Here is a 25,922-nt window from a genome sequence, read left to right as displayed (position 1 = left end):
TAACAGTAATAATTTATTAAATTGAAAATTAATAATATTAATTATTAGACTAAAACATATAGCCTCTCTTGGAAACTAAACAAAACTCCATTTTGGAAATTATTACGTGCTATAATTTTTTATTCATTCGTTTTAAAGAAGATTTGTTTATTTTCTGCATCTTTTAATTAAAAAAATGAAAACTGATCGAGAATTTAAAAAATTTTATACATAAATTTAAAGAATTGTCTGAAAAGGTTTTTATTATACTCTAATAAATGTTTTTGACAAAAAAAATTGCTTTACGTGAAAAATATTTATTTATTAATAAAACCTTACAAGATTGTAACAAAATGATACTTATCTATTACTTTTGTAGTAGTTTGGAAAGACAAAGCCAATGAAAAGACATAGGCAACGATTATAAAAATAATCTTTCATAAAACAATCAATCTTTTGATAATTAGGAATAATAAATCTTTTATTTGTTTAAAAAATCAATATTCTGAAAAAACAAAACCACAAAAGTTAAGAAATTAGTATGTTAATTGTTTTAGAATCTTAGTCGGACCGCACATTACAATTTATAAAATATCCAAATCAAGTTATTATATTCATGCTATATAAATTTGTTTTAGACTTTCTTGTCACAAAGAATACTTTTTACAACATCTTGCAATATTATTTCCCTTACACCATGATCATAGTATCACATCTCTCTCAAAATTCTTGTTCAATATATTCAGAAGAAGACCATAACTTATCCATATTATTAAAAGTCTAAGAATATTGAATAAATAGATGTAAGTGTTTAAACCTTAAGACCCAAGACAAATATTTGGAAGAATTTTGTGTTTGATGATGAATCCATATACAGAAAAAGTACGTGTGAGTTAATAATGTTTTTCCTAACCCATTTTTTAAAACATTTTTAAAAACTTTAATATTATTACAATAGTTATTACATAATTTTATCAGAAAAACCCAAAATGTAATCATCTATTTATAAGATAAATTAAATAAATAATAAAGTCACCATTGCATCTCCATCACTTAATCAAATCCATTATGTCATACGTAAAATCCATCTTGAGCGACACAATAATCATTTCTTCCAATTTTAATACTCTCCACTTTTCTTCAGTTAATGTCGGTTCGAAATTTTCAAATGTCACCTTGGAAATCGTTAACTTGTGCATGCTGTTTGAAAAATGGTAATCAATTAATTAGTGGTTCATTTGAAATATGTTTTATATTTTCTACTTTCTACGTACCAATTATTAAAATCAATAGAAGTTGAATTAAATTAAGTATAATTAATAATGAAGAGATGATATATTTGGTATTATAAATAGTTTAATAAGTACGTGTGGAGATGCTGTTCTTCTTTAATGAGAAGTTATTCAACCAAAATAAAATGGTTATGTTAATGTAATGAATTCATATTTCTTGGAAACAAATTTATTGTGTTTTTTAGCTTATCTATTTTATTTGTTGATATAAATTCACTACACCTTTGGTTACAGATCAAGAGTTTAAATCTATGATAAATGGATGGTCAAACCAGTCCTGCGTAATGAGTCTGTTATTAATTAATGAATATGATTCTTTTATTGGCGTTTTCAGTTTTGTGATACAGTATCCAGTTATTCTTTCTCGACTCTAATCTTAAACCAATAGAAACGTAAAAAACAAAACAAATATTTAATTGGTTGCATGACGAAGATCTTTTCAGTTTTCATTTATTGTTTAACATATGTTCAGGGACCCTAAACACGCGCGAGCTCTGAAAAGATGATTTCACGAAACATACAAAAACCATACTTATATCTCATAATAAATGATACTTACACATACTTGTCCCGATTGGTTACACCAATAACAAATAATATAATTAATTACACATGCGTCTAGCAAATAGTTCCGGTTTAAAGAGTAAATGACAAGAGATTGGTTTAGTACATTTATTAAATCCAAACACTATACTAATGGCGGTTAGGAGCAGGAGAAGGAGAAGGAGAAGGAGAAGAGAGAAGAGAAGAGAAAAGATGATCGGCTAGGATTTGATTAGCTGAATCTGACGGATGAAAAGCATCCCAAAAGACAAAGTCTTTACGGTTTTTACACATCTTTGAATTGGGAAGACAAAGACCTCCAACGCTCGTGTCCACGTTGCAACACGACGTGTTCGCCACCTTAAACCCTACGTTCATTGTAAAACCGCATTTGCGTTAATGAAACAAAACGCAAACTAGTGCTTATAAGAAAAAACGACGATACCTTCTTCAAATACTCAAATTATCTAATCATCGAAATAACTTGTTTAGTTTTTATCATCAATAACATTAATACGTATAAGGTTCAGAAATCCAAACGCTAAATTTTGATTTAAAGAAATTAATTAGATTTTTCTTACCATAGCGAGTGGGATTGTTGATGAGATCGAGAACGGCAGGATAAGTGTCGGCGAAGACGAATTTAGCTCCGGGAAGACGTTTGTTGAGATCTTCTAAAAGGTTCTTGGTTTTTGAGTTGAATTCCATTACCCATTCGTTGACACGCTTCAGGCACATGCCTGTCTTCGACTTCACTCTTTGTGATGGGATACATCCCAATGGGCCTAGTCCATGAAATAATACCTTTCTGCCTCCCAAATTGTATAGTGTCTGATTCCAAAAACCCAAATATTTCATGGGTTAATCAATCAGCAATCAGTTAACTTATACTAGCATTTTATTAGGTAAATATCCGTTGACTATTTTTTTATTAGGTGAATACTAAATACCCTTAAGTAGGATTGGTGAAGACTAATTAAAGTACTGAAGATTAGAAACATAAAAATGTAAATTTTTTATTTTGAGTTTCCAGAAAAAAAACAATAATATAGCTTGTCTTATTACTTGATACTTGTTACTTATTAAAATAAATATTTGCTACTTATTACTAAATACTTATTACTTATTTAATTTTAATAACAAAATCTATAATAGATATTAAAATCCAAAAATTAAACCTAAAAACTATCAAAAATTTAAAAAAACTCTATTTGTAACAAATTGTATGGTGGTTTTAAAACTCATGATCCCATATACATGAGTCTTTGATATTAAAATCCAAAAACCCAAGTGTAATTTATCATTGTCGATATAGGGTTTTTCTTAATATGTGTTCAAGATTCAAGTATCAAGTATTTCAAATTCAAGTATTAAGTATTCAAAATTTTTACGAGTATTTGAAATTACGAGTACTTGTTATAACCGGATCAAGTACAAGTAATAAATCTAATTATTTGAACGAGTCCAGCCAAGTAACAAGTACATGAAATTTAGCAAGATTATCGAAATCAAGATTAATATTTGGGACAATCAATGAGATCAATCATATCAAGATTATCGAAATCAAGAAGATCTATAAAATTATGAGTACTTTTTTATCTTATATATTTTCTGATTTCTATAATATTGATATGGTTGATCTGATCAATCTCCCAATAATATTCTAAATGAAAATGAAAGCTGAAGCGGGTTGCGGTTCGAATACGGAATACCGTAAGCTGGTTGTGTAGGGTTGAGGTCAATAGTTCGACAAACTCATCATGTGTATATTGCTGCCCATCTGCCATAAATGGCTGCAAGAAGTTGTTTACATAATCGTTGCTTCCTATAATTTAGAATGGAAAAAAAACGCAATTAAAAATTACTTCTCTGCAAAGGGAAGGACCTATAAAACCAAAACAAAATTTGAAACCAAATGGTCGAAATTTGATTAATACCTAAGCCAATGAAGTACATGGCATTATTTACATGCTTGTTCGCAGCTCTATCTCCGATTTTCGCCCTAATAACTTCTTTAGTTTTCTTGAAACAAATTATTTGATCATCAAAAGTCAACCTTTGAATCTGCTCGATCAAAAATATAAAAAATAATATTAAACAATTAAATCTTAAAAAAAATTCTTAAATAGAATATAGAAAATATGACTAAGAGTAATACGAAGTAAAGGCCGGTCTCGTTGAGTATTCCAGCTCCTCCGGATGCGTAATTGATACCGTTGAGAAACGCGTCGTCGTTTTGTGATAACGATAGATATGGTGGCGGCGATGGAATCCCAAGCTTTGTAGCTATAATAAACATGTATATAAATATTTTTGGATGTTAGAGTAAATATTTTTAAAAATCTAATATATGCGTCACAAGAATACAAGCAGAAATGGTAAATAGTAAAATAAAAGGTGAAGGATGTATATAAGTATAGATGTCCACATATCACATATGTACATGATAATTAATGCATCATGCATGTGTACATATACTTATATGTATATGTTTATATGGAGAAAGAGACAGAATGTACATATGATATCGCCGATAGTCCGACCGTTGGTGAATCTTCCGGTAGCTTTGCCGCCGGTGAAATCAATCCCATACCATGGAAAGTCTGATCTCGCAAGCGAATATTGCAAATAATTGTTGTTACCAACTTCGGTTAACGAATCGCCAAATACATATGTTATAAGCGACGTCGATGAGGCTGATTGTGCGGCCACGGAGGCGGAGATGACGGCGGCGAGAGCCAGCCTTAGAATCATCATTTTGTTTTGTGTTTGTTTCTGTCTTTCTTGTGTTACTTGATCGCTATTTTGGACAGAAATATATGTGAACGAGTGTTGAAAGTATATATGTTGTGATGATGGGTTTATTTTGAATTATTTATAATTATATTGGTTATGCCCATAACAGCAAGTTTGTATATATTAGGTGAGTATTTTCTTAACTATAGAAGTTGCTTGATTTGTTTTTACATTCATCTTTTTTATTGTTCTAGAAAACTGAATTTTCTAGAGAAAGATTTCATGGTTTGGAAAAGATGTCAGGTGATAAATCTACTTTAGGTTAGAGTCGTAAGACTAGCTCTTGTTTAATGTATCGGTGCACGTTTTAATTGTGTACTTAAAACCGTTCGGTTAGACTTGCATTAAAACCGGTTTGTTCGATACAAATCTATGGGGTGCGCAATTTAGTTTGCGGTTTAGTTTTGGTCTTTTTTGGTTTTATAAAAATGGAAATCATCTAAAACCATTTGTAATTTGGTTTTGATTTTGATTCAGTTTGACGCAATGAGTTTTGGTTCAGATTTGGTTTGGTTATACATATAAATTTGTAATGAATTTGTATTTATTCAGTTCGGTTTAATTTGGTTATATACTGTAAATATCGGTTTTAGTTTGACTTTGGCTCTAGTTTTATTGAATTTTAAAATAATGAAAACCAAACAGTTTATAGAACTTTCTGTTTCAAGGTAAAACTATTTTGATTTGGTCCGATTTGGTTCCTACGGCCGGTAACAGTTTTCGTCCACTATAATCGTATGGATAAGTAGGTTTCTCACATATGTATCTACGGTCCACGGACCGATAATGGATCTTGGATAGCATGCATAAAAAATGAAAGCCAATTTATATGAAATGAATATTAATATTGTTGTGGCATAAGAAAAGAGTGTTTTGATTTTTTGTTACTTTATAAAGTATGTATGGGTTCTTGAAAGTTATGATTTGTAGTTTAGGAATTAATGTGAGATATATATTTAGTTGGCCAACTGACGACTGACGTCACAAGAAGTCAAAATGTGGTTAGATTTGTTTGGTTTGGCTCCTTATTTATTTACCACTTACGGTAAGAAATCCAACTATATGAAAATCAAATAAAAAAGTATACGTTAAGAGTGTAGATTATAACACCGAGCGACGAATTACAAAGCCTAACGCATGCGATTGCGCAGACGAATGGAGAAATGAGTCACGTGACACGTGAAAACAACTAAATTATTAAATAATTTAGATTAATGTCATTTTGTGGCTAGAGAATTTTATAGGATTCAGTCAGGATTTCAATTTGGGTTTGTTTCATTTTGTTTTCTCAGTTAAAAATTTTTGGTTTATAAATTAAAAACATAGATGCTTAAATAGAATTTTTGTTTCGGTTTGGATTCAAGTAATAATAAGAATATTTTTAAGATTTAAATAAATTAAAGATTCGTAAGCTGACAAAAAGAAAACAAATTTGAAGATTCGTAAATCTCCATTCAAAAACAATTTTTTGTTAAAAGATAAGTTTCTTTTTTTTTTTTTGGCAAACAAAAGATAAGTTTCTATTATGATCTTCATGTGCATGTTCTTAAACACACACTCTCTTGTCGAGATAATCTAAATAATGAGAAAGGATACTCGACTCCTTTCTTTTTTTTTTTTTGAGAAAAGGATTTATATGTAATATACTCGACTTTGAGCTCTTTGATTCTCCAAACTTCTAAGCTTTGGTTGCTATGATTGATCGTCTTTGACTTTCGTTTCCTTTTTTATTTTTTATTTTGCACTAATTTATTTGCATTGTTGATGAAATATAAATGATGAAACTGGTGCAGGGTTGTTATATTTTCTTGTCCTTGCAAACATCTCAAAACAGTTTCTAATTGCTTTTAAGTTTTTATTTTCTTAAAATACCATTTTCATTAGATTAAACAACTGTATTACAAAGACTCCTCAGGGTTACAGCTCTTTCAACAGATCTGGAAAGCTAAAACAACATAATTATAGGTTACCACTAACCTTGAAACAAGGATAACCATGTCGTGAGGTAGAAGATGATATAAGGAGAGTTCTTTGAGCTCTGAAAGAGGATCTAGTCGACACTTTAGAATTAACTGAGTGTCTGCAATAAGAGCTGAAGTTGGCCGAGATATACTTGAGTGAAGCCTAGCAATTCTTTCCTTCCATAACATATAAATTTTTGTTACTTCGTGGGTTGATAATTTGATATAAATGCCAAAGAGAAGCTCCAATGGTTTGCACACAATATTTAGCTATGCTTGTAGCTTGACTGCTTTAACATTACTTCACCAGAACTTTTCTAAAACTTAGAACACACATAGATAAAAGGTAACTATGGCTGCTGCTTAAGCCTTTACACTATAAGAAAGAGGGACATTTCCAACGATTTTTTTACGTCGATTTATGCTCGTCGTAAATTTACTACTCAATTACGTCGAATGTACGACGTCAAAATATTTCGTCGTAATTTCGACATAAAATAGTATTCTCGTAAAATCGTCGTAAACTTATAACGACATTACGACGAATAAAGAACGAATTATATTTCGTCGTAATATTTTCGTAAAATTTACATCGATAATACGACAAATTGGCCTCCATCTTGTAGTTGACGTAATATCGATGTAAATATAATGTAAATTTTATTTCGACGTAAATTTGATGTAAATATTCAATGGCAATATGTTGGTAACCAAACAAAAAATCTATATATACCCTTTCTTCTCTCATTATTCCATCAACCCAAAAAAACATATAAAGACACAATTTTTTGAGTCTTTGAATGTTTGAGTTAAATTTTTAGTAGTTAAAATTTATATCAAAATTCAAAAACAAAAAGTCATTTATTTGTTTTTGAAATGTCTATATACGATCTACGAAAGTGGATGTATACGCCCAAAAATGTTGATGGGTCGTTGACTGAAGACTTCAAAAACGGATTGGAAATATTCATGTACTAGGCCGGCCTTATGCAAACTGTAATTAAAAGCGGCAAAATGTATTATCCTTGTGTGAAATGCAAAAATAGAAAACGTATTCCTATTGACACTATCTGGTAGCATTTATTGAATAGAGGGTTCATGCCCCAATACTTTATTTGGTATCAGCATGGAGAGGGATATGGTCAAAGTAGTGGTCAGATGGCTGCACGGAGTAGTAGTAACCATCAAGAACATGGGGATTTTGAAGCGTCAAATGCTTATCAAAGTAGTCAAGTTCAGGGTGAAGATCAGGATAGGATGCATGAAATGGTTACTGATGCATTTCATGAAACACATGCTGATACTGTTGAGGAGTCCAATGCAGATGCGAAACGCTTTTATGATATGTTAAACGCAGCAAAACAGCCTCTTTACGAGGGATGTAGGGAAGGTTTATCTAAATTATCATTAGCAGCTCGGATGATGACAATAAAAACTGATCACAATCTATCTAAAGTTTGCATGAACGATTGAGCAGATCTTATTAAAGAGTATTTGCCAGATGATAATTTGGCTGCTGAAACGTATTATGAAATTCAGAAGCTGGTTTTTAGTCTTGGATTGCCTTCTGAGATGATTGATGTTTGTGTTGATAATTGTATGCTTTTTTGGAGAGATGATGAGAAGCTTGAAGAATGTCGTTTCTGCCAAAAGCCAAGATATAGACCGCAAATTGCTGGGCGTAAGAAGATTCCTTACCAACGAATGTGATATCTTCCTATCACTGATAGGTTAAAAAGACTATATCAATCTGAACGGACAGCTGCGTCGATGAGATGGCATGCAGAACATTCACAAACAGATGGCAAAATGACTCACCCGTCTGACGAGAAATCTTGGAAACATTTTAACACCGTACATCCAGACTTTGCTAGATCTAAGCGAAATTTTTATCTTGGTCTTTGCACTGACGGGTTTAGTCCATTTAGTATGTCTGGTAGGCAATATTCATTATGGCCTGTGATTCTTACGCCATATAACCTTCCTCCAGATATGTGCATGCAAAGGGAGTTTTTGTTTCTAAGTATCTTAGTCCCTGGTCTAAATCACCCGAAGCGGGCCCTTGATGTGTTTTTGCAGCCACTCATACATGAGTTAAACCAGTTGTGGCATGTCGGAGTACGAACATATGACTGTTCGAGTGGTAAAAATTTTACGATGCGAGCAGTGCTTATGTGGACAATAAGCGATTTTCCGGCATACAGAATGCTATCAGGTTGGACAACGCATGGGAGGTTATCATGTCCTTATTCTCTTGATAGGACTGATGCATTTCAGCTTAAACATGGTCGGAAAACCTGTTGGTTTGATTGCCACCGTTGGTTTTTACCACCAAACCATCAATATAGAAGAAACAGGCGTTTGTTTAGAACAAATTGGTTCATCTCCCTCCACCAGTGTACCTAACTGGGGTAGATCTTGAAGCGCAAATAGATCATTGGGGTGGACTTGAAACGGTCCCCCGAGGAGGAAATTGGAACACTCCAGCGAATATGCCTGAAGGATATGGGGTTCATCATAATTGGCACAAAAAAATATATTTTGGAATCTGCCATACTGGAAAGATCATTTGTTGAGACATAATCTTAATGTTATGCACATTGAGAAGAATTTTTTCGATAACATCATGCATACTGTTTTGAACGTCCAAGGAAGAACCAAAGACATCGTTAAATCACGGATGGACTTGCCTGATATATGTAACAAAATTGAGTTGCATATTGTGAGTAATGAGAAAGCACCAGTTCCTGTATTTCGGTTGGGTGTAGAACAAAAAGCAGCATTGTTTAATTGGGTATCATCAGCCGTGAAATTTCCTGATGGATATATATCTAATCTGGCTAAATCTGTGGATAAAAGACAAAAGTTTTCAGGGATGAAATGTCATGATTGTCATGTGTTTATGCAACGGTTACTTCCTTTTGCGTTTGCTGAACTCCTACCGAGACATGTCCATGAGGCACTAGGAGGCATTGGAGCTTTCTTTCGTGATCTAAGTACAAAGACATTATCAGCAGATGTAGTTGCACAACTTTCGACAAATATTCCAATATTGTTGTGCAATTTAGAGAAAATATTCCCACTTGCTTTCTTCGATGTTATGGAATATTTACCTATACACCTCCCTCACGAAGCAGAGTTAGGAGGACCTGTTCAGTTTAGGTGGATGTATCCGTTTGAACGCTTTATGAAGCATTTAAAGGGTAAGGCTAAAAACTTAGCAAAAGTTGAAGGGTATATCGTGGCGGGAAGTTTGACAGAAGAAACTTCTCATTTCACGTCTTATTATTTTGCTCCGAAGGTTCGTACACGCAAACGGGCTCCAAGACGTTATGACGATGGGGGTGTAGGACAAACTTACGCAGTAGAAGGTGTGCCTGATATATTTCCAAATAATCGTCGTAAATTCGTCGTAAAATGTAAACCTTAAACCCTATAGGGTTTCGCTTTCCCAACTTATAGAATGTTTTTTTGGTGCATTTTCCTGAGTAAGCTCATGTATTATATAAGATTTTGTAGTATAAGATTCAAGAACTTGTAAATATGTGGTTTGTATTACGACGACTTTACGACGAAGGGGAGAGAATCGTCGTAAATTCGTCGTAATATACCATCGAAGTTACGACGAAATCTAACCCCTAAATCTTGTAATCATCATTTTCTTGTCTATATGATGGATTTCAATCAAGAGAATTATATGGCTTACCATCTCATAAGATAATACACCTTTCTAAACCAAAAAAAAAAAAAATTCAAATATTCACATATATATGTTTATCAAGTAATCTTAAGTACTTATATACATTTATGGAAAGATGTAAGGATTCGTCTTAGATCTTACCAAATTCATCATTAAGTTGTATAAACATACAAGAAGTTTTACAGAACACATATATAATGTTTAGTAATGCATGTAGGTGCTTATGGATGTATAAATTTTTCAATTCATCAGTTTTTGAAAAATATATTATAAAATCGTCGTAATTTTACGTTGATTTTACGACAATATGTAGATACGCAGCCGTTATAATATTTATGTTTTATACAATTTCGTCGTAAAATCGTCGTAATATTACAACGATTTTACAACGAATTACCCCGATCATCGTAAGGCCATCGCAAAGCCCAAATAAAGCCACGTGTGTTTATCTTATTCGATTTGTGGCTCGGTGGACATTCTGCGTCGAATTTACGACGAATATAAATTCTATATATGGACGCACCCCTCCTCACTTCGTCGCTCATTCCTCTTGTCCTATATCCTCTACCTGCCTTCCCTCCAATTCTCGCCTTCTCTCTTATTAAAGGTATGTTTTTACTTTTTTAAAAATATTTAATTATTATTAATTTAGAATTAGAATAGGTTTAGGTCTGGAATTAGTTTAGGATCGGAATTTGTCAGATTTAGGATCGGAATTAGATAATGGGTTCGGAAAATAAATTTAATTATTAATTTTTTTTCTGTTTTGCAGACGATGACTCGTCGGAGGACGCACTACATCAACTTCATGGCGGACGGACACTCTCTTTCCCGGACATCTGCCTCGGGAAATACCGAGATCCCGTCATCCTCTGGAGCCTCCCAGGTTCCGAATACTGCGGCTGAGCAGTCTCCACCACCGCCTCCACCACCACCTCCACCACCGGCTCCTAAACCCCGTCCTCCTCAATCGTATGCCCAATTTACGGTTGAGGACTTACTAGTCCTACCCGGAAAAGCGGAACCAGACTCTTATTAGTAAGTAAAAATTTGTTTATATTATATTTTTTTAAAATAATTCATTAATATACTTAATTATTAATGTAATATGTTTTCTTTTGGTTTCATAGGTTTGACTTGGATAATTGTGCCGGTCGGAGCGTTTCCGACACAATTAGGAGCCATTTCGTCGAGCCTCACTACAACTGGAGCAGGGTGTCGCAAAAGACGTTCGACACCTGGTACAAATGCTTCGCGGTAATGTTTTTTTTCCTTCTTTCTAATTGTAATTCATTAATTATTTAAAATTTATCTTAATTTTATATTGTTTAATTTTTTGTTTTATTTTGCAGCAACGGTGGAACTGGGACATCGGGATCAACGAGACGGTCCGGGAAGCGTTCCGTCTGAAGGCGCAGAAACACTAAGTCAACACCGTTTCCGATTGGAAGCGGAAGTGGGAGACCGACGGCGACAACGCAAAGCCGAGCCCGATGTCCACTTCCTGCTGGAACGGGTTGAAGGCATATTGGATGGACCTGCATGCCCAAAACGTAGCTGCTAAGTGTTCGGCCGTTCGAAACCGGGTCGGTCCTGACAGTCAGAAATTAGTGACCCCGCACACTTCTGGCCAAATATCATTTGCGGGTAGACGTCTAATGATGGTGAGTAATTTTAATTATTTAATTATTTCTATTTTTCAATTATTTACATTTATATAATATATTTTTAAATATATATTTACTAATGTTTAATAGAAACTTTTTTTGGTAGGCCGAGGAGAACGGAGGAGAGATTCCGCCAATGACGAAGCTCTTCGAGACCACTCACCGGAAGAAAGACGGGACTCTTGTAGATGATCGGTCAGAAAACATCTACAATGCCGCTATTCAGAGGATCGCCGAGCGGGAAACCCAGGCAACACCTGACGGTACTATCCAAGTACCTTTGACCGTCCTCGAGCAAGACCAGATCTTCGAAGAGGTATGATCGATTTCAATATTTTTTAAATTTATTCTATATAATACTTAATTATCTGTATATATATGATCTAACGTTTTTATTTTTATTTGTAGGTTGCTCCGAAGAAGAATGGCCGCACCTTAGGGATGGGCTCTATTAGAGACTGTTCCGTCGCCTCGTCTTCCGGATACCGTACGCAGGAGGATCCGAGTCAACTTCGTCAGGAGCTTGCTACGGCCAATGCTGAGATCATTAGTCTACGACATGAGCAAGTGGCCCAGAAGCAGGAGCTCATCGAGATGAACAGCCTCTTCGACATCATAGCGGCAGCGGTTCCGCAGTTGGCCGCAATCCGAGAGAGGCAACGGCGAGCACGCGGGATTATTGCAGGTGGTACTTCCCGTGGACCTTCTGACCAGCAGACGCAGGGTCACCCGTAGTGCAGACAGAAAACGACGGTACAACAGCGACAGACGGACATGACAGAGAGCCTCCTCGAGACGTTGATCTCAACCTCGAGGATTATGAAATTACTTTGTAGATTAGTTTTTTTTTTAAACAATTTGTATTTAATTTTGTATTTTAATATATGAATTATTTTCGAATTTAAATTTTAAATTATAATTTCGTTTTATTTAATTTTCATTTATTAGATTATTTTAAAATTTTAATAATTAAATTAAAATCGAATTTTAATAATTATTTTTTGAATTCGACGTAAACTCGTCGTACATTTACATTGAATTTAAGGTAAATATTTTACGACGAATTAACGTCGATATATTTTACGTCGACTTTACGTTGATATTTTACGACGATTTTACGTCGATCTATAATAAATTCATTTGACTCTTACGAAATAGATCGTCTCGTAATCATTGTAAATTCGATGTAATGTTACATCGATTTTACGTCGTTGTTGTGTTTAAATGATTTCGTCGTACTTTCGTTAGAATTTTTACGTCGTTTTTATGACGAATAGTTTCCCACGATGTTACGACGATTTCCTTGTGTTGGCAATTTTACGACAATTTTACGATGAGTTCTCTTTTACGACGATTGTTTTACGACGATTTTTCATTCGTCGCTAATTCGACGCAAATGGTCCATTACGTCGATTTTACGTCGATATCTTCCGACGTAAAAGGCGTTCATTTCTTGTAGTGTTGGTAAAAAAAAAAATATATGGCTGCTGCTTTTATAACATGTGCTTGCAAGTTTTTGGCCAATTGGACTGATTTGTTTTCTTTGACTGCTTTGTTTTCTTTGAAATAGGTAAATCCAATATAGAAGCTAGCTGAAACTTGAGCAGGACTCTACATATATCTCGACCATGAACAAGTTTATTTATGGAAAAAATACTGAGATTTCATAAGGATCATCAGTGGATAGCCTTCGAGACATCATGGTGTATGGTGGCATAGACTCTCAGAAAATTACTTATTAAAAAAGTTAATAGCTAATTCATTATCCTCAGACATAATGATCCATCTAAAGCTGTTGTGATAAAATATAACAAGGGGAGATGCTTTTATTCATTTGATTAGGGTGAATACAAGTAGAGAGTATATCAACGAAGAGCGTATGATCTCCATCTCACTTTTAAGAAAAGAATAAAGTTTATATATAGCTAATTTCTAATGTGCACCAACAATAACTGATAGATTTCACAATAGCCGCACTAAAGTTTTTATGTGTTTATAGATTGTGCTTTGGAATACAATTTTTTTTTGGCAAATTAAAAGCATATAATCTCTCTTGTTTCAATTACTTTGTTTGTCCATTTGAAGTCCACAATATTGCTATCGACCATGAAAGATATGAGGAAAAAAAGTATTATTATTATTTTTTTTTTTGGTCAAAGAGGAAAAAAGTATTTTTAAGCAAGAAGTTATATACATCAGCAAAATTATGTCTATCAAACTCTTTTAAGTAATATCCATCCACAAGTTATTCAACTCCATTGTCAGAGACACCAACTGTTTTTAGATAGAATAGTCTCTATACATGGTGTTTCCATTGAAACATGCTAGTAGGATTTCTTTTAGCATATATATTTGATCACTGAGTGTACAAATACTCATGAAACAGATCATGACATAGGGTAGCCTTTGTTGACATGCATTTAGGTGGTGGCTTGGTGGATGAGGCATATTAGAGGATCAAAGAAGACATGTTTTATCTAAATGAATAGATAAATAAAATATATCCATCCAGTTCTGAAAAAGGCTGATTTAGGAGAAATTTGAGGAAAAAGTGAAAAAAATGTAAAAAGATTGTAGCTGAGAATTGAGATGGAAGAAAAAGGATTTTAAACATAGCTTTGTACTCTTGTTCTTATGCTTGTCTTTAGAAACTTAATATTTTGCATACAATTTTGGGACGAATTTACATTGAATCTGTGTTATATTCTTCATAAACGTGTCGCAAATATACGACCACCATATTCGTCTATTACGGACTTGGGACTTATATAGTACTTTAAAAATTGATAGAAGCATCATCCTAAATAAAATAGGAGACAACAATAGTATCTTATACATTGGAATTAATAAATAAATATTGGTGGTAAATTTAAAAAGTCAACTTATATAATGTAATATATATACAAACAGAATACAAATAGAAATGATTTATATAAAAATGCTACACAGGTGAGGTGGGCAAAAAGGAGAACCTGAGGCCAAACTTAATGGTCTTGTCCTAGCATATTCCTTGATGATTTAGTTTTTATCATGATATAATATATAATACTGCGGTTATTATGTGTCACTAATTATTTAAAGTTTAGAACAGTAATGGCTCGGCATCATGACATCTTAAATCCACATGACTTTCAACAAACTATTATAGTATTTAATTTTCTAAATGTGTTGTTGTTTGGGTTAAACATTGTATCAGGTGTAGGCCAATCTTATAACGCTATGGAGGCTATGTGTATTTTATTGTAAATAGCTTACTCTTCAGTCCACAGGTCATGATTCGTAATATTGCAAAAATTTAGTGCCATTTGCATTATTCGGTTCAGTCGTCGTTTATTATTAGTTTATAACAAGAAAAAAAACGTAGACAAAAGAAAACAAGAGACAAAAACAAAAATGTATCAGAGTTTGCGTCGTAGTCATGACGAAAGAGATAAACAAAGGACACTGACAAATAGAAGCAAATTTATAATTAAGTCATTCAGATAAAAAGATAAAAACAAAACTGCTTAGCAAGTAATGCTCAATTAGCAAAGATTAGCATTACTTCTAATCCCATTTAGCTTCCCTAATTCACAAACTAAAACATAAAAAAAAAAAAGTATAATAAGAAAACCATTTTTTATAGAAAGACTTGGAAATGTGACAGGTTCTTCAAATCTTTCTTTTTGGGCTGCCTGTCTCTGTCGAGTCTATCGCTCTTATCTGTCTTTACTTAGCTGGTTTTTTCTTCTTTAACCCTTTTTCTCGCATGATGCTCTCTCTTTAATCCCTTAGAAAATTTATTTATTTTTCCATGAATTCCCCAAATCTTCATTCTTCTTCTTAACAAAAAAAGAAGCATAATCTTATGTATAAATTCTTCATTCTTCATATTGTATAACCCAGTTCGCTAATTTCCACTCCCCATTTCTAGCTCAAGTTTTCAATTCCTAGCTGCAAAACCTCTTATCTTTGGGTCAAAATTTTCGATTTCCCCTAATCTTATAATCCCAAAACCCAAAATTTTCAATTTAGTTTTGCTCCAACTCCATTAATTCTTGAAACCCATCGATTTCCAGTTATAAAAATCTCATTTTTTTGGTCAAAATTTTTCGATTTGGCTTCCAAATCCCAAAATTTTCAATTTATTCTTGCTCCAATTCCATTAATTCTTAAAACCCATCGATTTCTTGTTATAAAATCTCACCTTTGTGTCACATTTTGGTTAATTACTCATCTGAAAACCCCAAATCTTTCTTTAAAAATCTCAGCTTTAGGTCAAAAGCTTGGATTTTTTTTGTTCTCTCCTCTTCAAATGTCTGTAGCTTGTGGACTCGAATGCGTCTTCTGCGTCGGTTTCAGCCGGTGGGCATGGAAACGCTGCACACACGTGGGCTCCGATGATAGTGCCACGTGGACAGCAGCAACACCGGAAGAGTTCGAGCCGATTCCGAGAATCTGCCGCGTAATCCTCGCCGTCTACGAGCCGGATCTCAAAAACCCTAAAATCTCTCCGTCGACCGGGAAATTCGACCTAAACCCGGATTGGGTCATCAAAAGAGTGACCCACGAGAAAACCCAGGGAAGATCTCCGCCGTACATCATCTACGTCGATCACAACCACCGCGAGATCGTGCTCGCGATCCGTGGCTTGAACTTAGCGAAAGAGAGCGATTACAAGATCCTTCTGGATAATAAACTCGGACAGAAAATGTTCGGAGGTGGGTTTGTTCATCAGGGGCTCTTGAAATCTGCGGCTTGGGTTCTGAATCAAGAATCGGAGACGCTTCGTAGCGTTTGGGAAGAGAATGGGAAAGAGTATGATATGGTTTTCGCTGGACATTCTTTGGGATCTGGTGTTGCTGCGTTGATGGCGATTTTGGTTATCACTACTCCGGCGATGATCGGACATGTACCGAGGAGTAAGATTCGGTGTTTCGCGGTGGCTCCGGCGAGATGTATGTCCCTAAATCTCGCCGTTAAGTATGCTGATGTCATCTTCTCCGTTATTTTGCAGGTTAGTTTCAAAATCGAAGCTTTTTTCTTTTGCTTATCTCTAAATGCCAATGTTATTCAAAAGATTTAAGAGAGTTATTTATAGAGGTTTTGTTGGAGATTTCAGTTCGAAAACAAAATTGCGTAAATTTAGCTGGAATGTTTAGATGAGATATTTAGATGAGATATTTTGAGAAATTTTCAACAATAAAAGTGCATCTAAAATTGAGAAAATGGACATCTTTTTGAAAAAAGAGATTTCATGTCTTAACTTTAGGACATTCAAGATGATTATGAGATAAGAAAATGGACGATTTTGTTTAGGTTTTGAAATCAAGGGTTTAAATTTTTAAAATTATGTTTTGGGTTTCAAAAGTGATGTAATTTTGGGGTTAGAGCTGATAGTTTAGATTTTATATCAATAAAATGTAATTTTTTGTATACAAATTTTTACTATTTTGATAATTTGGATCGTGGTAGTTGGTCTATTGTTGACCATCAAGCATTGTCATAATCAGCTTCATTAAGTTAAGAATATGCTTTGTGCTTATACATGGAATCGAAGAATTGTATTTTCCTTTTTCCTTCTCGAGATTGGTCAGAATATTCTGCAAACTTTGGTACTTACTTAGGAGGTTGATTGGTTTTCAAGAAAGGCATATAAAACTTATTAATACTTGCTAGTTACTACTAAGTAGACGAATCTCAAAGTTTGCTGGTTTGTGGATATTGTAGGATGATTTTTTACCAAGAACAGCGACACCATTAGAGGATATTTTCAAGTCTGTATTCTGGTTAGTGTTTTTCCTACAAATTTTTTCACATATTGAACATCTAAAATGTTTTTACTTTCTTTGTTAGTATGAACTTATTGTATAGCTTATTCAACATTTTGTTTTGGACAGCTTGCCATGCTTGTTGTTTTTAGTTTGTTTGAGAGATACATTTATACCAGAGGGTCGAAAACTAAGGGATCCAAGAAGACTTTATGCTCCTGGTCGAATTTATCATATCGTGGAGAGAAAATTCTGTAGGTAATATCAAAGTTTAATGCCATTTTCTAAGCTAATTTTCTTTGTGATGATGCTTCTCTGATTATTGTTTATATATATCTTAGATGTGGAAGGTTTCCACCTGAAGTAAGAACTGCAATTCCCGTTGATGGTAGATTTGAACATATAGTATTATCATCCAATGCAACATCTGATCATGCGATTCTATGGATTGAAAGAGAATCCGAAAAGGCTTTACAGGTAACATTTTATATTTTGTATCTAGTTATTACAGGTAAAAAACAAGATCACAAATCAAATATGGGATCATATGGAGAAAAAAAAAGATGAATTTATGAAAGTATACATTTTACTTATGTTGCAAGACAAATGGGTGGGGCTTAGGGTTTAAGACTGTTTTGTAAGTAAGAAAGTAGACATTTTGCTTATGTTTTAGGTCAAGGGGTTATGGCTAGTGTTTAAGTGTGGTTTTGGTGATGTGTGTTTTTGCAGCAACTGAGAGAGAAGAGTTCAGAGGAGACAGTGGTAACAATGGCACCAAAAGAGAAGAGAATGGAGAGGTTCAATACTTTAGAGAAAGAGCACAAAGATGCGTTAGAGAGAGCTGTGAGTCTCAATATCCCACACGCTGTGTCTGCCGCAGAAGAAGAAGAAGAAGAAGAGCAAGAACAAGAACAATGCAATAATCAAGAAGCATCGGAACCTATGTCGAAGAAGAAGAATTGGGATGAAGTTGTGGAGAAGCTTTTCCATAAAAGCAATTCCGGAGAATTTGTTCTCAATGAGAACGTTGCTCCTAAAAGGTAGATATTGAAGGGTTTGATTGTGAATGGATTGGGTTTTGGGTTTTACTCAAATTTTTGTACATTTATGCGGCTAAATTGTTTAAATTGTTTTTTATATGTAAAAAAGTTACCAACATATTCAACACAAGCCTTTATTGGTGTGTGATTATGTCTTTTGAGTGTCTATAATATTTTTTTTATCATCTCAATGTAAACCATAACCAAAACCAGACTGTATCGAGAACAAATTTCACTTCTTGTCAAAACGATTGAATCTTTAAATATTCAAAATCTATACTATTATCGCGAAGTCAATTTCACAATCGTCCTACTTATCATTAATATATGTTATTTTAATTAATTTTCATTGTCTAATCATTAATCATGTTAAATATCTGTAACATGGATTTTTCTATGATAATGGGCTAACGAATTTGTTCATAAACTCCTTCGATAATGGACTAACGAGATGGGCCACCGATTTTGTATTCGATCATAGCCACCGATTCTCGAAACTCTAAACCCTAAAGCATTTATCGCATTATATATACCTCTATTACCTACATATTTTTTTAACATACAAAAATTGTATTCTGGTAATTGTCAATGCTTTTTATTTTTCTCTAGTAATATTTTTCTTTATTATTCATAAAACTATAAGTTGTTGGTTTTCCTTGATTGTTTTCTTTATTATTTGTAGAATCTAACTAATCTCTTTTTCTCTAGACGTCTTCTTCTTTATTGTTCGTATAACTATAGGTGGTTGGTTTTACTTGATTGTCGTATCTTTATTAAAAAAATTATGTGGCGTTTTAATCAGTTCTTATAAGTCGATCATTAATCTTACGTATAAATACCCATGACATGGCTTTTTCCTTGATTATGAGCCAGCGATTTTGTTTGTTGGCCACCGATCTTGAAGTCGGCCCTAGCCATTGATTTTGGTTATGGGCCACCGATATCAAAGTCGATACTAACTTAAATCCTAACGTATCCATCGTGCTATATATACTCCTCTTAGTTTTCATTATTTCTAACATACAACATCCGTCTTCTAAGGTCTAGCATTTTTTAAAAAAATTCATCAACGTCTTTTTAAAAAATCGATATATGCTATTATTTATGCATTTTCGGAATGACAACCTACTATTTCTTATAGTTCAAATTTCGCTGATTGAATATTTCATCTCTCGCCTTACAATAGTATTGTCAGGTAAATAAAAATAATGTTTTCATTTTAATTCGTACTTTATAATATATATTTTTTCTAATCCTAGACGTTTTTCTTATGTAAATCTATTGCCTAATAGTTCTTTCCTTCAAAAATTTTATGAATTTTCTGAAGCGGCTAGCAATCGTCCCCTCTGTGATCCCAGATTTTGCCATATCACCTGACTCCATCTCAAATCATTTTTACAGAATATGAACATTTCTCTGTCGATGTTTACAACTATAAATTTACAGGTTGGTTGAAGTGTAATTATGACTATCCTAAAGCCATATCGTATAGGTATTCTGCATTTCCGATCCATTGGGTTTGGGATCGTAAAAACGTCAATGGCATCCTCGTCTTTGCGGCAACTCCAGACCGAGTATTATAGCCAAATGTAACCCTAACGCTGGTGAAGCCTATTACTAAAGGGTTTCATTGCATGTCGTTCGCGATCCATGTTTTTATATGAATATAAAGACAATAATGATGTTGTCCACCCTACTTTCAAAGATGCATGTTATGATATGGGTTTAATTCACGATGATACTGAGTATATCAAAGCTTTCTATGAGGCAGGTCAATGGGTTTCTGCTCCTCTCTTCGAATGATGTACACTGCTTTGTTACATGCAGGTTCTATGATAAATCCCTTTTGTGTTTGGAGATTCATTCAATTTTTTTTAGTACAAGTTTCGTCAATTCTTTGCATTGTCTTTGATTTTTTTTTTCCTTAATTATCTTATTTTAACAACTTCTTAGATTTTTTTCGTTGTGTTTGGATTTTAATTTTTTCTCTAATGTACTTTCTAAATTTAATAATCATCAATAAAAATAAACGATTAAACAGATTTATAATTAGTTTTTGCTAATTAATAATTTATGTATTGTTCTTATTTTTACCCATTCATAATTGTTATTTATTGTTATAAAAGACGTACATATATTTTTCCTGAAAAATCATATATACTACTCTTACATTTATTCACCTATAATTCTTACAACTTTGAAGTAGAAGTATAAAGAAGAAGATGTAGTTGATGATAATAACTAAAAAAAAATGAATTTGAATAAAACCATGGAGAATAAGAAGCAGATGAGAACTTGAAGCAGTAAAGAAGAGTAAAGATAATTATCTTTTTATTTACCTGACAAAAAAGAAGAAAACAAAGAGGAATGATAGGGAGGGAAGCATGGAGGGTAGAGAGAGAGAGTTAGAGTTTTTCAGTACATGTATTTGATTGATATAAACGACGAAGGAAAATAAGAAGAATATGAAATCGGAGAGAACGAAGAAGACAAATGTGTTGAAGAAGAAGAAGAAGAATAAGTAGAATAGGAAAAATATGAGGAAAATATGTAGAAAATAGTGAAGAAGAAGAAGATGTGATAAAAACAAAATTAAAGAATAAAAAGTAAGAAAAGACATATAGAATAAAAAGGAGAAAGATAAAGAAATAAAAGAAAATGAGAAAAAACTAAAAATAAGTCGTGAAAGAAAACGAAGAGATAAATATAGAAGATGATGAAGAAATATAAGGAAAAGACGATAAAAAAAACTAAAAGATAAATAAGAAAAAAAAAAGAATATCAAAAACAATTATGTGAAGACGAAGAACACGTCTTAGTTCAATTGGTCTGTGAATTCAATTACTTATTTAGTAAATATTTTTGTCTTTAATTTTGGATAGTGTTTATTTTTTGGGTTTGCTTTATATTATCATATATGTATATCTTAAATAGTTGTTTTAATTTTTTTAGTTTTTAATTTATAACATAAAAATCTCTAAGCCCGCATAAGGTGCGGGCCAAACACCTAATTACTTATATTCTACCTCTAGTCGTCCCAGTTTTTCCTTAAATTATAGAGTGATTTACATGGAAAGGCATTTTCCTGAATTTATGTTACAAAAAGGCACTTGTAACTATTGAGAGACTTTTTGTAGTTGAAATGATGACTATAGCCTCTAGTTACTGTAACGGATTAACCCATTTACCACACGACCGAGGAGTTAAAAAAAAAACTGTCGAAGAAGAACCCTAAGCGGCCGCCGGAGAGAGATAGACGACTGTTTCGTTTCTCGTTTTTGAATTTTCATCCGTTCTGCAACAAAGCGGGATAGTTTAATTGGTGGAGGAGATGACAGGTACAATTTCCCCAGTCTGATGTTGTTTACTTGAGAGATTTTGCACTAAAACATTGACTGCTTCATTTTTTAGTAATTTCGTTTTAAGTGAATCCTGTGTTTCCATTTTGGTGTATAGACGGAGACGTTTTGGATGAGGCCAATTCGCGATTGCCCTGCCGTTTATTTGCTACAGATCGGTTCCTAATCAACCGGATTAATGTGTATTCAAAGCCCGACACTCTTACCTTTCTTAGCGAGAAGCTAAAAGGGACTAAAGAGTTAGACATCATCATCAACTCCTGTTTTGGAAAATTATTCACTTTGCCTGCCGCTAGATGTCAAATATCGTGTAAACTGATCCACTTTTTGATGACCAGACATTTGGTCACCAAGAAGAAGTATGAGCTGTGGACAGTTTTCGGTGGATATCCGTTGCGATTTGGGTTAAAGGAGTTTGGGCACGTGAGTGGATTGCCGTGTGGAGAGTTCCCAGATGACTACGATCCAGACGATCAACCAATAAACGTGGAAAGGCTTGATCCTTACTGGAAGGAACTTATAGGAAATGACAAGAAAACCACTTTGGGAGATATAGGCGAGATGATCGTTCACGATAAAAAGATATCATCAGGGAGACGGCTTAGGCTAGCCCTTTTGTTAATTGTCGACAGTGTTCTGATAGTAAACACACAGGTGCATAGGCCAACCTTGAAATACGTAAAGATGTTGGAGAATTTGGATATTTTTTTTGCGTTTCCATGGGGACGAGAGGCATTTTTGAAAACTATTTCTTGTATGATACCCGCGAGGAGGGTTAAAGGAAAATGCGAAGATCCAGTAGGAGACTTTCGCCAGCTATTGCGACAAGCAACATTTAGAATGCAAGGGTGTCCACTCATCCTCCAACTCTTAGCTTTTGATGCTGTGCCTGGACTACCTGCAGATTGCCATTTGACATGAGCACCCTACTTTACTTGAATGGAGGGGTGGTGAAGCTACATTAGAACGAATCGGTGACTTACAGGGATGTTCTAGATGTTGAGTTTGATAGGAAGGTATGGTTCTAATAGTTTCAGTTCAAAAGTCGAATTAGATGTGTTTGCTGGTTTAACTGTTGTTTGGTTTGCAGCTTGTAGTGCGTCCAATAATTTCTGTAGAAGAACCGGATGAGGATGGTTGGGGCGAGTTTGACGAGAAATAAAAGACAGGAAAGTTGACTACCTCGAGGAATTGTGTCGTGAAGGATTTGAATTTAAGAAGAATATGTGGCCAGGCGGAGATTCGAGTGAACCTTTAATCGAACATGAGTCAAATCCAATAGAACGGCGACACAAAAAACATCTTGTTGATAGAAAGCGCAACCGTGGTGTTACAGAGGAGTCAACGAGTAAACAGTCTAGGATAAAAAGCAGGAAGGACCAGCCCGGGAAGAGATCTAATGACTTTGTAGATGAAACATTGGATATGCAGGTGCTCGTATGCAAGGTTAATTCACTCACCGAGAGGGTAAAAAAACTTGAGGACAGGTACAAAGGGAAGAGAAGTTGCTGGCTTGGTGGTTCAAGTTCACAACGGCTTGCATCAAGCATTAAAAAGAGGAAAGGGTCCAAAAGAAAAAAAGTGATCAGCCCCATTCATTCACCAGAGTCTAGCCTTTATCCCGGTGATTCTTATGGAATAATCATGTTGAATGACGAGATATTTGGAGGAGATGGTAAAGAAAATGAGGTTAGATTACAGTTCATTAATTTAGCATAAACGTATGTTAATCTTCTAGATATAGAAACAGTAAGAATGCTGTGTAATGTCTGCTTTTGTGTTCCATAGGTTGATAAAGTAGACAAAGGAAAGGTGGACGAGAATGAAGTGGACACCGATGGTGTACTAAAGCAAATGAACAACGTTGAATGTGTAAGTATAATAAGGATTTATGTAGATAAGGATTGGCAATTTGTTATCTGATGTATTGTTAAATGTCTATAGTATTAATTGTCGATATATAGAAGAGTAAGAATGCTGTGTAATGTCTGCAATGGCGTTTCATAGGTTGATAAAGTGAACGAGGAGAAGGTGGATGAGGAGTCGGATGCAGTGGACAGAGACGGTGGGCTGGAGGAATTGGACAGCGTTGAATGTGTAAGTATACTAAAGAGTTAGCTAAATAATGTTTGGCAATTTGTTATTTGATGGTGTACTGAAGCAAATGAACAGCGTTGAATGTGTAAGTAGAATAAGGAGTTATGTAGATAAGGTTTGGCTATTTGTTATCTGATGTATTGTTAAATGTCTATTGTATTAATTGTCAATATATTGAAGAGTAAGAATGCTGTGTAATGTCTGCGATGGCGTTCCATAGGTTGATAAAGTGAACGAGGGGAAGGTGGATGAGGAGTCGGATACTGTGGACAGAGACGGTGGACTGGAGGAATTGGACAGCGTTGAATGTGTAAGTATACTAAAGAGTTAGCTAAATAATGTTTGGTTATTTGTTATTTGATTTACTGTTAAATGTCTATTATGAATCTCAGTACTTACAGTCCCCAGCGCTGAATCAGTATGGGACTTGTATGTACGAAGCGTTAGAGGTATATATTTTTTCTCAGAGTGAATGTATAGATATTGTAATGTGCTAGTAAACTTGTTGGGCACCTTACTGGTAAAGGTTTAAATGGTAATGAAGAGTTAAAAGAGGACTACCATACACAGGAACAGTCAGAGGTAAGCGTTCAGCGGAAAGATATGGTGTCTGGCAATCCTGAAAATAGGAATCTTTTGAATTCTGAAAATGATTTGTACGCTGGGCTACAACAGCGATTAGGGGATGAAATAAAACGTCCAACTCCTGCGTTTGGACCGATGCAGGACAGAACTGCATTATCTGAGGTAAATTGTGTCAATGTAAATATATAATTTGAGTTATCTAGTATTCATAGTATTTGTTAGCAGGATCGCGTACAGGAAGGGTCTCCAACTCATATAATTGCCTATATCATTGGGAATCTGGATAAGCAAATGTTGGATGAACAGGTAAGTCGTGGATAGACAGATAAGGACGGTTGTATGTAAAGTATATTTCTGACGGAATTTGTGGACAGGTCCAGTTGACTCAGAAGAGTGATGAGAAAGGACCTGCGATTATTGCGGGCTCCATAGTTGGATTGAACAATGATGAATCGGCACCTTGCGCGAAGGTATTATTTTGTTGGAAATGATATTATTTTTATGTAGTATCTTGGTAAAGTAAATGTTGTATATGCAAAAATTTGGCAGGGTAAAAGTGCAGTTGAAACACATGAGGATGACGGTGTGGTTGATGAAAACAACGTTGAACATAAACCGGCTCCACAAGTATTTGTTAAGATAATGTGCATTGTGTTATTGTGATGTGTTCAAAAGTAGTCGTTAGGCAAAAGTTGATTGTTTTGTGAGATTCTCAAAAGTTTATTATCTTGAGGAATCGCATTATATAACGTTAAGAGTATTAACAACAGTTTGAAAAACCTGAGGCGTGTTTAGAAGAGGAAGTCGCTTTAACATTTTCTGAATGGAAGGACCCGAAGGTATGAAAATGTGGTGTAGTTGATATTTTTCCAGCAAATGAATGATGCATCATATATTTTTATAGGATGGTGGAAAAGAGCTAAATGCAGAGCAGACATCTACTAAAAATGACGGAGCGAGAACGGAATTGGAAGGTGTCATCCAATTAGGGGAGGTGGAGGTAATATGTTTCTTGTTAAGTAAACTGTTGTTGACAGCGACCTGGAAAGATAGTAAATATGGAAAAGAATAAGTGGATATGTGCATATGGATAGCGTAAATTTATCATGTCCATCATAATAGGGTGTAGTGGATAAACCTGGTAAAACACTAG

The 25,922-nt window shown here is 34.2% G+C and overlaps 2 protein-coding genes across 2 annotated transcripts; one reads left to right on the top strand and one right to left on the bottom strand.

The window, feature by feature from the left end:
• Nucleotides 1-1,831: 1,831 nt before the first annotated feature.
• LOC18022417 (GDSL esterase/lipase At5g37690) lies at nt 1,832-4,624 on the bottom strand. Its single transcript, XM_006405779.2, has 6 exons — nt 4,334-4,624; nt 3,973-4,100; nt 3,752-3,878; nt 3,527-3,639; nt 2,396-2,645; nt 1,832-2,182 (listed from the first exon to the last, which is right to left on the bottom strand). The coding sequence occupies exons 1-6, from the start codon at nt 4,569-4,571 to the stop codon at nt 1,965-1,967; spliced, it is 1,074 nt and encodes a 357-aa protein (XP_006405842.1). The 5' UTR covers nt 4,572-4,624; the 3' UTR covers nt 1,832-1,964.
• Nucleotides 4,625-15,680: 11,056 nt separating this feature from the next.
• LOC18022416 lies at nt 15,681-18,913 on the top strand. Its single transcript, XM_006405778.2, has 5 exons — nt 15,681-16,934; nt 17,648-17,706; nt 17,818-17,946; nt 18,030-18,165; nt 18,418-18,913. Exons 1-5 carry the CDS (start codon nt 16,233-16,235, stop codon nt 18,730-18,732), a joined length of 1,341 nt encoding a protein of 446 aa, XP_006405841.1. The 5' UTR covers nt 15,681-16,232; the 3' UTR covers nt 18,733-18,913.
• The last annotated feature ends 7,009 nt before the right edge of the window (nt 18,914-25,922 follow it).

This window comes from Eutrema salsugineum, unplaced genomic scaffold (assembly GCF_000478725.1).
Source record: "Eutrema salsugineum unplaced genomic scaffold, Eutsalg1_0 scaffold_14, whole genome shotgun sequence".
Taxonomy (NCBI): domain Eukaryota; kingdom Viridiplantae; phylum Streptophyta; class Magnoliopsida; order Brassicales; family Brassicaceae; genus Eutrema; species Eutrema salsugineum.
Note: the sequence above shows the minus strand (reverse complement) of the source record. Positions and strands in the feature narration are given on the sequence as shown.

Coding starts and splice junctions, on each gene's coding strand:
- LOC18022416 (XM_006405778.2), top strand. CDS start 16,233: ATGTCTGTAGCTTGTGGACTCGAATGCGTCTTCTGCGTCGGTTTCAGC. Junction 16,935..17,647: donor TCTTCTCCGTTATTTTGCAG/GTTAGTTTCAAA, acceptor TGGATATTGTAG/GATGATTTTTTACCAAGAAC. Junction 17,707..17,817: donor ATTTTCAAGTCTGTATTCTG/GTTAGTGTTTTT, acceptor TGTTTTGGACAG/CTTGCCATGCTTGTTGTTTT.
- LOC18022417 (XM_006405779.2), bottom strand. CDS start 4,571: ATGATGATTCTAAGGCTGGCTCTCGCCGCCGTCATCTCCGCCTCCGTG. Junction 3,879..3,972: donor ACGAGACCGGCCTTTACTTC/GTATTACTCTTA, acceptor TTGATCGAGCAG/ATTCAAAGGTTGACTTTTGA. Junction 2,646..3,526: donor CCCTACACAACCAGCTTACG/GTATTCCGTATT, acceptor TTTTGGAATCAG/ACACTATACAATTTGGGAGG.